Below are 11,101 nucleotides of genomic sequence, written 5' to 3'. Positions count from 1 at the left end.
CGGTAGTCGTCCCCAGTTGTTGACAAAGTGGATGATGAGCTTGACGCCCGTGCGCTCGGCCGCCTGGACGACGTAGTCGAGCCGCTGCAGACCGTTGGGCATCCGTGTTGATCGTCGAGCCCGAGGCCGCGTGGTTCTGGAACCAGACCGTGTTGGAGCCCGGGATCGAGTTGACGTCGTTGAAGCCCCAGACGCGGAGGATCTTGAGCCCGTTCGCCTTGAGGTTGTTGAACACAAGGTCCGTGTCGGCGTTGGAGAGCCCGCCCACCGAGCACCAGTAGCAGTTGGTGCCGGGGAAGTACTTGGACACGCTGTCAATGTTGAAGAGCAGGCCGTTGGTCTTGACGTAGGCGCCGCCGGTGGTGGGGGGCGCCGCCGCCGTCGTCGTGGCCGGGGGAGGCGCGGCGCGCGTCGTCGATGTGACGAGAGTTGTCGTGGCCCGCGTCGACGTCGTCGCGGCCCGAGTCGACGTCGTCGCGGCCCGAGTCGACGTCGTCGTCGGGTTGGCCGGAGGAGGAGCGGCGGTGCCTGGTATCTGGTCAGTACAAGTGACGTCCCATAATCAAGTCAAGCGTTACTCACCCGGCAGGCACTGCGAGTACCAGGGGTTCTGCACCACACAAGTCGAGCCCGCAACGCAGGTCGTCTGGCCGGTCCATCCCTGGCCACCACACTGGCCCCAGGCGCTCTGCTGGGCGGACGCGGCACCCGCGAGAGCGAGGGCTCCGGCTACGAAGGACTTCATGATGACTGGCAGAAGGAGAAGCTATCGATGGTGAAGAGCAACGACGGGGTCATATCGACACAACGACTCAAGTCGTACTTTATACGCGATCCTCGTGAGCTTCTGAGAGATGAAGATGCCGTATAGCCACGCCACGCCGGACCCAGTCGCTCCATGACCCCCAGGAGCATATAATCCCGAACGATCCTGATCGCCTACGTTTGTTATTCACGAGAGGAGAGCACTATCAGCTGGCCTGGGCCGTTCTACCCGCAGCGTGAGGCTCAGGCGAGTCCGGGGAAGGGGCCAAGAACCGGGGTAGCTGCATTGGCGTCGGAAAACTAAAGCTTGTCGTCTCTGGAAATCCTTGGCACCATCGTGGACTTTTCCGTCGAAGATTGGTACCGAGCGCCGGGCTGCATCCTGGGACGTTCTGGGTTTCGGGCTTGATGACGCTGATGTTGAGAGCCGGCCATGTTTGCTCATGGCCTGCTCTCTCGACGATTCTGCTCAAGCAGGTCCACGAGCTTGCGTCTTCTCGCGTCTTCTTTCTTCAACCCATCTTCTCGTCGAGCAGTAAAGAGCAAGTAAGCCAAGAGATCTTCCCATCTGCCTTGGTCGCGATATCCCGTCTCGGTCGCGATTCCCGTTGCGGGGCCCTTCCGAGCAGGACGGAGCGTCTTGCCCCGCGGCACCCCTTTCAGGCCCCCGATGGGTCCAGGAGACGGTTAATCTTCGTGGGAGCAGAAACAAATAAAGTGCTGCCTCTTGATTGAACGAGGTGCCGACTCTTGAGAATGGTTTCCAGGGCATGTTCGGCTGCCGTTGCCGCGCACATCATGCAGAGCGATGGTGTGGAGGTTGCTGCCGGGCTGGATAGGGTCTGGTATCGAAGCCGCCACCATCGCCGTGTGGGCAGATCTATGTAGCGTTTGACCACAGGTCTGCAGTCCAAGGGGACAGGCTGATCAGCCCGTGTCTGTCTCGAAAACGCATGTTGAAGGTGACCGTAGGGTCAGAGCTGGTGCTGGTGCTTGGCGACACTTTTGGCTATTGATTGGATACAGGTGTCCTGCGGCCTTTTAACCAATCGCGTACACCTTTAGCCTGTGTGTGAGTTGTGGCTTTGGATAAACGAACCTCGCAGAGTTTTTGCCATGGCCACAGCGAGCTGCTCTCTTGGGAACCGTGTTGATGTACATGCAATCATTCATTCTCCCACCAGAATAGCTTCCGTACTTGCGGACATCACATTCAAGCGAGCAAGGCCCGAGCAGATCCTCAAGCACAGTAAATTCAAAAAGAGTAGATGAACAGCTACGTACAAACCTCATATAATCCTGTACAAGCAGCATGGGTCCAGTGACCCGGGGTATCTCCCATCAGTCCGAAAACGCCGAAGAAACACAGCGGACGCCGCCAGTCGTACACTGCTTGCCGTCCAGGAAGAAGCATGAAAACAGAAACCAGAGAAGAAAGACGGAGAAGGCCTCGCCTCAACAGGCAAGAGAGAAGAAGAAGAAGAAGAAAAAACTTCGTGTACCAGTCTCGTCACCACCACGCCTCTCTCAACGCCTCCTCAACGCACGAGATCCGGCGAAGGGCCACGTCGCCAAGCGAGCTTCTGCCGCCTCATCCGCCTCGCGTACAGCAGCCCGCAGACGTTGCAGAGCGTGTCCGCGCCGTCGGGGCCACGCCTCCACTGCGGCGAGACGGCGGTGCCGCACTGTTGGCACAAGGCGGAATCCGCCTTTCTCTGTAGGGGGTTAGCTGTCCGCATGAGGGGTTTGGAAATAGGTAGGAGAAAGGAGGGAGCAAAGAGAGAGAACAGGAAAAGAAAGGATAGAGAGAACAATAAGAGAAAAAACATAAAAAGAGAAAGAGAATAGCAAGAGAAAAAAAAGGAAAAGAGAAAGAGAGGGATAAGTGAGAAGAGGAAAACAGAGAAGAACGCACCTTCCGAAAGCCGCTCACCCCCCCCAGCTTCTCAAGGTCACTCCTCGACGGCGCCGTAATCGTCGACCCCCGCCCCTCCTGCCGACGGTGATGCCTCGCGACCTCGGCGAGGCTGTTGACAATGTCCCTCGACAGGCGCGACATGGCGACGAGGTCGGCGGGCGTGGGGCTGCGGCGCGCGGCGGTCGGCGCGGCGGCGGGCTCGCGGAAGCGCTCGGTGATGCTGGCGAGCTCGGCGGCGCGGTAGTGCAGGTCGGCGCTGGGGCTCGCGAGGGCGCGGGCGCGGGCGCGCGGGCGGTCGGCGGACGAGGTGCTCGAGGGGGAGGGCGAGTAGAAGACGCCGGCGCGCGGGGCGTCGAGGGCGAGGGCGGCCTCGTTGGCCTTGAGGTCGGCGAGCCAGAAGCGGTGGCTTGTGCCTACGCCGCCGTCATGGCTCCGTGGAGGCCGCGGTGAGCGGTTTGGGGGAGAAATGGTGGCTGCTTGGGAGTGGCAGCTTTGGCGGTGGGCGACTGGCAGAGTCATTCAAGTTGTTGTCGATCAGGCACCCTCAGCAAGGTTGGTAGGTAGGTGTACCTTTGGTACCTTCGCTACGGTTGAGGCACGGTGAGGTAGGTACTCAAGGTAAGTAGAGGCTTGGGATGACGCGGGGTTGAATATGGGGAAAGTGTTGTTTTGGCCAATGTGCGGAAGAAAAAGGGCGAGTCGTGCAGGCTATATCGTGATGGTGATGCTGTGTTGCGCAGCAGGTTGTCGGATGGGGAAAACTCAACCTCCTCATCTCCATGGGTCTGTGTTGGTATTGGTGTTGGTGTTGGTGGCGAAACACAGAAGGAAACCGACTGGAACACGCATCAGCAGGATGGGAAAGTCTCGAAAGTCGATTCCGTCGAAGCCTGGTGGGGCGCGGATAAGACCCTGAAAAGTCCCTGCACCCACACCGAGCGTCACCTCGTTCCTCGCCCTTCTGCCAAGAGCCGACCCTGACCCTGTAGGCACCTCGATCAGGGGACAACTCCCCTGGGCACCTCCCCAAGCTCCCCTAGGGCGAGCAGCTCCAGGTGCACAGCGCTCGGGTCCTCACGTCTTTGGCAACCGTCTCGAGACCCCCGCCTCTGGTGAGCCCGCTAATGTCGTAGACTTTGTTCCGATTGGGGGAGGGCCGCTGAGGGGGGTCTCCACAGCGTTCCCCTTTAGTTGGCATTTGTCTGGTAATAATGAGTGGGGGGTTGCGCTGTCAGACTTCATCAGTCCACCGCCTGGTCCTATTCGTTCTGCTGCGGCCAAGTTCCAGTGGTAGTACGAGAGTGGCGAGACCACCTTGCACACGACATGCCCGTTGTTTTGAGGACCAGTATGTCCTTTTTTCATCATGCGGAGGTCCCGCCAACTATTGCTGCCGTCGAAAGATGCATCGACTGGGACCTCCGCCAACTATTGCTGCCGTCGAAAGATGCATCGACTGGTGAACGAGATAAAAAAGCCCCCATTCTAGTCGATCCTAGCATCGTAAACGAGCTTGCACCTCGACAATGAAGATACTCGTCGCTGTTTCTCTACCCGAAGACTGCAATCCTACAAAAATGATACATGTACACCAACGGCATGGGCGTTTCAGAGACACGCTGCTCCGCCATGTTGTCCTCCACTGTTTACCCACGTCTTGAATGAACCCCTCTCGTCCCCGAGCGGAACAGATGATCCGCCTGTGGCACGCGCTATTGATGTGTGATTTGGCCTCTTGCTCACGCCGGCCCGCGAGCTTTGACACTCTTTCCTTTTTCCTTCTTTTGCCAGCCCTTTGCCTGATCCACTCTGAAACCGTCACCCATCTCGCCATTCTCGACAATGGGCTTTGAGCCTGTCGCTTCGAGGCAGCAGAACCCGTGTAATTTCCTCTTGTTTCCTCTCTGCAGGCGGCAGTCTCTCTGCTCTCCCGTGCCGTGTTGGACGCGGGTGTTGCTGGGCTTCAACGTCAATCGTGCTCACTGCTACGCCTCTGCTGTCATTGGTACCAGGCCAAGAAGGAGAAGGGCATGTTCGTGAGACTCGTCAACAGGCTGTGTTGTCGAATGGCCTCGCTCTCGATGCTGGCGCGCCCAGCGCGGCCTCGCTTGTGGCGACACTCGTGCATACGATTTCCCTAAGGAATGCAGAAATCAACCCAGCTGCCCAGGTAGTCCAGCCGGTTACCGGCAATCTCGTGGGTCTTGTAAATGTCCTCAAACTCCTCGAAGCTCAGCTTGCCCCAGCCGCCACGCTCCTCGGCCTCCTTTTCTGCCATGTCGAGTCGCTTGTAATTGATCAGCTTAGCGTGAGAAACTTCCTCGTCCGCCTCTTCAGAAGACCCCTTGACTGTCTTCAGTGTCGATTCGACTTCTTTGCCAGGCGTGCTGGCCGCTGTCGCAACGTCCGTCTGGGCCTTGTCATCGTGGGGCTTGACATCACTGTTCGGCCGGAACTGGGGCATGGTTGGGTCTTGGTGGGGCTCCCGGGGTCCTTCAACAGGCTCATCTTCCGCGTCCTTCGCCTCATCAACGGACCCTGCTGCTGGTTCCTCGCTGACAGGCTCAGGCCTGGCTTCAGGGTCCGCTGCAGATGCAGTGTTCGGCGTCGTTTCGGGCACCAGATCTGTGTCGACCGTGTAGCCGCTGACGTGGAGCAACTCGTCCAGAGACCGGCCTTCAGGTTGTCTCTTCCGGATGACGGGGCTGCCTTCGGCAGAGGTGTCATCAAGCTCCTCGGCGTCATCAAGATCTTCGACGTCAATGTCCTCAAACAGTGACCGGTATTTGTTCCTGGACGCTCGTGTTTCGGCAGCCTCAAAGGCGAGCTCTTCCTTTTTCTTGAAAATGGCGTCCAGCAACTCATTAAAAGCCTGCTGCGTCACCTGGTAGAGGATCTCCTTGCCCGCATCCCGCTCCTCGTCCGGGATTCCAAAGCTGTGCGCTGACTGTGACCAATGGGACTGGGTTTCGTGCTCTGCCCCATCGTCCGCGAAGCGCACTTTGGACGACGATCTAGACCGGGGTGCCGCCCCTGAGCTCTGGGCCGCCTTGGAGCTGCCAGGCACACCGTTGAGATTAGCAAGCAAGTCTTCGTCCTCGTTCCAGCCTTCGGGCGCCGCGCCACCCTCCTCTTCGTCAAGATAGAAGTTGCGTCTCTTCCACCGCTCGTGGAGCAGCTTTCGTGTCTCCGCACGACGGTTCCTATCGCCAGAACCCAGTCGTCTCCGTTCAGACATGAAGCGGGCTCGTAATTGGCTCTCGGTCGGCATTGTGCTCGTGTACTGGCTTGGGTCAACTCTCGATGGTGAGGAGTCATCTCCGTTGACGACCCGCAAGCCGTCTCCTGCTTGGGCACGGGTCTCCTCGTCCAAACGATTGGCGGGAGCACTCTCTTCCTCGGGACTAGTCAGTTCGGCATCATCCAGATCCTCCTCATCCTCATGGCGTCGAGAACCTATCAAGAGGGCGGGAAGCTCATCGAGGGTACGTGGTGGATCGAGAAGAGCATCCCAGTATGGCTGACTGTCGGGCGAGCCCATCTGCGTAGGCCACGATGTGTGGCCAACATTCATGTTGCCAGTGGCAGCGAACAAGCGCGTCAGGACGTCTTCCCTCGCTGAGGTGTCGCCTCGATCCGCATTGATGACTTTGGACTCTCCTTCTTCCAATTCCACGTCCCCGTTGGGGTGGAAGACTTTGCCTTCGCCGGTCAGATCACGATTGTCGCGGGGGACACGTGCTTCACGACCAAAAAGACTGCTCAGGGGCTGCCGACTGGTGACGAGTTGCTGAGCTTCCTGACTGCCCATGAGCTGGTCATCGAGTCCGTCGAGGATGTCGCGATGCATCTGCTTGTACAGCACGTAGTATGCGCGGAACATGCGTAGAAAATCACGGCGGTTGACAAATCCATCACCGTCAATGTCGTAGCCCTGGAATATCCTGCGCAGCTTGTCGCGGCGTTTTCGGTACGCTAGCCCTTGCAGGAACTCAGCAAAGCCAATGAGGTCGTCGTTGTTCGTGTCGTAGAAAGAGAACATGCGGTCATGTATGAGATTGGGCGTGGCGTGTCGCGATCCACCCGAGGGCACCAGGCATCGTTCGAACGTCTTTTTATCCATGGCGAGTTGCAGACCATCAGGATCCTCCCTCCATTCCGTGTTGGCCATGAAGGTGAACTGCTCCCAGAAAGCCTCGATCTCGGGTCGCTCAAAGCCGGTCTCCTTGCTGAGCTTATTGATGAGGCCCCGCGGCAGGTTCTTGATACAGGTGTCTGGGTCACCGGCGTACCAGACGGGCTGCATCTGACGGGGACCGAAGGGAGGGGCAGGGATCCTGATCTTGTAGAATATGTGAGTCCTGATATGGACGCCTTGGGATTCACACGTCTCGCAGAGGTCGAAATCGGCGCAGTTCGCGCACCGATACCTCACGCCTCTGATGGGCACCATGCCGCACGAATTACAGGCGCAGCCACGATGCACACAGGCGTTGCGACGGGCATTGTCTTCGGAGACGCGGAAGAGAAGGCTGACAATGTTATGACCAGCGCGAGCCGGCGGCTGCATGACGAGTGGGTCGTTCCACCACTCCTCGACAAGTGTCTCCCCGTCGTTGGCAGCCTGGGCGGATTCAAGGGCATTATTCTCATCGGTGTGAGAGGCGTAGGAGGAGGCGGAGGCCCTGCGGGAGCGTCGTGAGCGTCGGACGGCATTACTTCGATGGAGCCCTTGGCCGATCAGAACATTGTCATAGTCGCCTTGAGACTGCCATGCGTAGTAGCCTACAGACGCGGCCGCGATGGCGGAAACGACGGCGACGGCGATTCGCGGCCGCGTAAGACTGTCGGAGGATGGCGCGAAATGCCACATGTTGCTCGTTAGGATCTACGGGAGGACATGTTCGACAGAGCAGTCTCGTGATGTGGTGTCGTTGTAGCAGGGAATGCCCTGGGGTTGTGGGTGGTTGTCGAGGGTGCGTTGTCGTCAATGATCAGGTTCGATCCTGTGATGCGATGGATGGTCTGAATGGGAATATTCAAGAGGCAAGCTCGACGCATAGGAACTGCGCTGTGACTCCTGCCAGCACGGAGCCAAGAGCTCCCCCGAACGGCAGGCGGTGAACGCGACCCTTGGCACTGTACTTGGGGCTCTTGCTTCCCTCACCACTCAACATGATGTCACTCGGCACAACCCCAGAGAATAGGTACCTACGAGGTACTTGTGGCCTGCCACCCGTCACATGCAAGATCTTAACTTGAAGATACAATTTGACTGCCTAGGTCAATTTCACTTTTTTTAATCCGATGTGGTTTATCTTGATATGCAGATGTGTCAAGCTACATGCAGTTGCTGGGCAGGATCTCCTACGCACCTCATGGAGTGACTGGTGGCACCTGTCGAAATAGCGAGCCGAGGCACTGCCTAAAGGGGGAAAACACTGTGAACACCATCCCGCTGCTGCCGTACCCTCCAACTTCACTCACAGTTGCTGTCTATCACGGCTGCTGCCTCTCTGAACAGATACATGAACGGCACGAGCCCAACCAACACCTAACAGGACAAACAAATTTTGCGACAGAGATCTTGCGATAGAAATTGAAACCCAATCTATTCATCATCGCCTTATCTGGTTCTGTCTGACGCTCTTATCCTGTCATTATCGCACGTGCATCTTTGCCTGTCACCATAGTTAAACCGCCACAGGTTCACAAGACAATTGCGCAATATCAGAGTCTACATACGAAAGCAAGAACCGGGTAATCATGGCAGAACCGTGAGATATACAGGAGAACATCGATATCCGCGCTTCATGATACTGACAATGTCCAGAAACCCCTTCCCCTCTGCTGAGGAGACGATCAATCACCCCGCCTATCCTGGGGCCGTCTGGAATCTTGAGCCTCACAAGAAGGGCCTCCTCCCCTGCGCCAAAGACCGCGGCGGCCCGGTCAACATCTCATGGGAGGTTCACGGTGATGGGCCCCGCAAGATCATTGTGCGTCGCCCGAGCCCCTATCACCTCGTCTCACCTCTTTGCCCTTGCTAACCCTCCCAGCTCATCATGGGCCTCGCTGGTCTCGCGACATCCTGGCAGCGCCAAACCAAATATTTTGGCCACGACCACGGCACTGAGAACTCCGTGCTCCTCATCGACAATCGCGGCATCGGCCTCTCGGACAGCCCCCTGCAGCGCTACACCACGTCGCAGATGGCCCGCGACGTTCTCGAGGTCGTCGACCACCTTGGCTGGACGGCCCCGCGCTCCCTCCACATCACGGCCATCTCTCTTGGCGGCATGATCTCGCAGGAGCTCGCCGTCCTCATCCCGGAACGCATCGCTTCCTGGACCCTCTTCTGCACGGCTGCCACCATGGAAACCAACAAGACCATCATATCCACCCTGCGTGAGCGCCTCACGCTCCTCGTTCCCAAGTCCGCAGAGCAGGCCATCCGCGAGACCGCCGACCGCCTTTTCACCAACGACTGGCTCATCGCCCCGGATGAGGCCGCCGATGTCCCCATCCCCGGCACGACGCCCCGCTGTGGGCCTCCGCCCAGCGGCGATCGCTACGTCCCCTTTGTGTCCAACTACCAGCGCTTCCAGGCGCAGGAGCTCACGAAGCGGCTCGACAAGAGGCTCTTCTCCGTCAAGGGGTTCCTCATGCAGCTCGTTGCCGCAGGCTGGCACGACAAGTCGCCTGAGCAGCTCAAGGCGCTGGGCGACATTATCGGTCGCGAGAGGATCGCCGTCGTGCACGGCGATCGAGACAACATGATTGACCTGCGCCTCGGCAAGCTGCTCATGGAGCGGCTGCAGCCGTCGGTGGCGCTCATCGTCGAGGGCATGGGTCATGCCCCCGTCATGGAGAGGGTCGAGTGGTGTCGGGATTTCATGGCGGAGCGGATGGCGGTCGGAGAGAGGCTGAACGAGACATCCGAAACTTAAAAAGGGGACAGACGGCAAGTGTTTCACGACGAAGACAGACATGGAGCGGCGACGACTGTTGGACGATTCCTGGACATGCTTGTTGTGTTCTTTTGTACTAGCATAACATCCACGCTATGTCCTGGCCGATTTGGCCTCCTCTGCTTCATCATGATCATCAAGAAAAGGGCATTGCAATCCAATTTTTTGTTCTTCTAGCATGATCGGCCGTCTACAGCATTGCCAGACCGATACCGCTGAGGTCATCCTCGTCGAGACGGTTCCTGGCGTCGACGCCGCCCTTGATGGGGTTGGCGCGGTAGTTGAAGAGGTAGAAGTGGAGCTGTCCGTCGCCGGGGCCAAACTTTTGCTGCTCGAGGAAGAGACCGTTGTCCATGATGGACAGGGCGTTGAAGACGTCAAACTTGAACCTCTTGGCGAGGACGAGAGCGTCGGCGGCGAGCGAGTTGAGGCGCACCTTGAGGGCGTTCTTGTCAAAGGGCTCGGCGAGGCCGACCTTGCTGGCGTAGTAGAACATGTAGGCGGCGCGGACGTTCTGGTGCTTGGTGTTGCCGATGACGGACGACTCGAGGCAGTAGAAGGAGAAGATGTCGGTGATCTCCTTGTTCTCGTCCTGTTTCTCGGTCAGACACGCGGCCTCTTTTCTCAGCATGCAGTGGTGGAAAGACGTACCTCGACGACGTAGGTCCAGATGACCTGCTCCTTGGCCGCTTCCTTCTTGGGGATGAACCAGTGGACAAACTCCTCGCGATCAAACTCGGGCCACAGGTCGTAGCGTCCCATGTACCGCTTCAACAGGTCAAGCGCGGCGTCGACGTCCTTCTCCTGGATCTCCCGCAAGCCCTTGGTAGAAGTGTGGTCGGGGAGCTGGTACTTGCGGACCTGGTACTGCGGCTTGCTGTTGGGCGGCAGGGGGCTGAAGCCGACCTCATACAGCTTCTGCCAGTTGATCGCGCGGTGGTAGTAGCGGCACGTGCTGACGGGGGTCGGCAGCACGACGCCGGCCGTGTAGAGGCCCTGCCAGATCTCGCGCTCGTTGCTGCGCCTCGTGATCTCCTTGATGAGGACGGGCGCGAGACGCTTGCCGCGGAGCTTCTTGTGCACGCAGATAAAGTTGACCTCGGAGCAGAGAATGTTGTTGTTGCGCACGCGCAGGTTGACGGGGATGGCGGAGATGAAAGCGACGAGCTTGCGGGACTGCGACGCGCGGACACCAACGTGCCACTCCTTGCGCCAGCCGGTCGCCATCCACGCCCTGAGCATGTTAGCATTTTTTTTTTTTCGTCCGCCTCTTTGGTTTTTTTTTTAGGGGGGGGACAGAAACGCCCCCCAAGTGTGAACTTTACCTCGTTTGAGGATGGGAGGTGGGAGTTATTTGAAAGCGGGAAATATACCCCCTCGCCTTCCCTTCTATGTAAAGCGCGGTTCCAGCAGTCTTTTTTTTTTTTTTTTTTTTATCTTCGGTGTG

The 11,101-nt window shown here is 58.3% G+C and overlaps 5 protein-coding genes across 5 annotated transcripts in view; 1 reads left to right on the top strand and 4 right to left on the bottom strand.

The window, feature by feature from the left end:
* Nucleotides 1-745, bottom strand: part of VDAG_01164 (mannan endo-1,4-beta-mannosidase) — a gene marked incomplete at both ends in the record, with an annotated part of 1,574 nt that extends 829 nt beyond the window's left edge. Inside the window, 2 exons of the mRNA XM_009650050.1 lie at nt 149-528; nt 583-745. Coding sequence (XP_009648345.1) covers nt 149-528; nt 583-745 — 543 coding nt within the window. The remainder of the gene's footprint in view (nt 1-148; nt 529-582) is intronic.
* Nucleotides 746-2,303: 1,558 nt separating this feature from the next.
* On the bottom strand, nt 2,304-3,202 carry VDAG_01163 (uncharacterized protein; the record flags this gene model as incomplete). The annotated part of the gene is made up of 2 exons (XM_009650049.1): nt 2,304-2,480; nt 2,681-3,202. The coding sequence occupies 2 exons, from the start codon at nt 3,200-3,202 to the stop codon at nt 2,304-2,306; spliced, it is 699 nt and encodes a 232-aa protein (XP_009648344.1).
* A 1,618-nt stretch (nt 3,203-4,820) lies between these two features.
* Nucleotides 4,821-7,556, bottom strand: VDAG_01162 (EF hand domain-containing protein; the record flags this gene model as incomplete). The annotated part of the gene is made up of 1 exon (XM_009650048.1): nt 4,821-7,556. The coding sequence occupies one exon, from the start codon at nt 7,554-7,556 to the stop codon at nt 4,821-4,823; it is 2,736 nt and encodes a 911-aa protein (XP_009648343.1).
* Nucleotides 7,557-8,449: 893 nt separating this feature from the next.
* VDAG_01161 (glycylpeptide N-tetradecanoyltransferase) lies at nt 8,450-9,633 on the top strand (the record flags this gene model as incomplete). Its single annotated transcript, XM_009650047.1, has 3 exons — nt 8,450-8,460; nt 8,517-8,682; nt 8,743-9,633. The coding sequence occupies 3 exons, from the start codon at nt 8,450-8,452 to the stop codon at nt 9,631-9,633; spliced, it is 1,068 nt and encodes a 355-aa protein (XP_009648342.1).
* Nucleotides 9,634-9,844: 211 nt separating this feature from the next.
* Nucleotides 9,845-11,101, bottom strand: part of VDAG_01160 (glycylpeptide N-tetradecanoyltransferase) — a gene marked incomplete at both ends in the record, with an annotated part of 2,187 nt that continues 930 nt past the window's right edge. The window contains 2 exons of the mRNA XM_009650046.1: nt 9,845-10,246; nt 10,306-10,888. Of these exons, the coding sequence (XP_009648341.1) occupies nt 9,845-10,246; nt 10,306-10,888 (985 nt within the window). The remainder of the gene's footprint in view (nt 10,247-10,305; nt 10,889-11,101) is intronic.

The sequence above is a fragment of the Verticillium dahliae genome, genomic scaffold, assembly GCF_000150675.1.
Source record: "Verticillium dahliae VdLs.17 supercont1.2 genomic scaffold, whole genome shotgun sequence".
Classification (NCBI taxonomy): domain Eukaryota; kingdom Fungi; phylum Ascomycota; class Sordariomycetes; order Glomerellales; family Plectosphaerellaceae; genus Verticillium; species Verticillium dahliae.
Note: the sequence above shows the minus strand (reverse complement) of the source record. Positions and strands in the feature narration are given on the sequence as shown.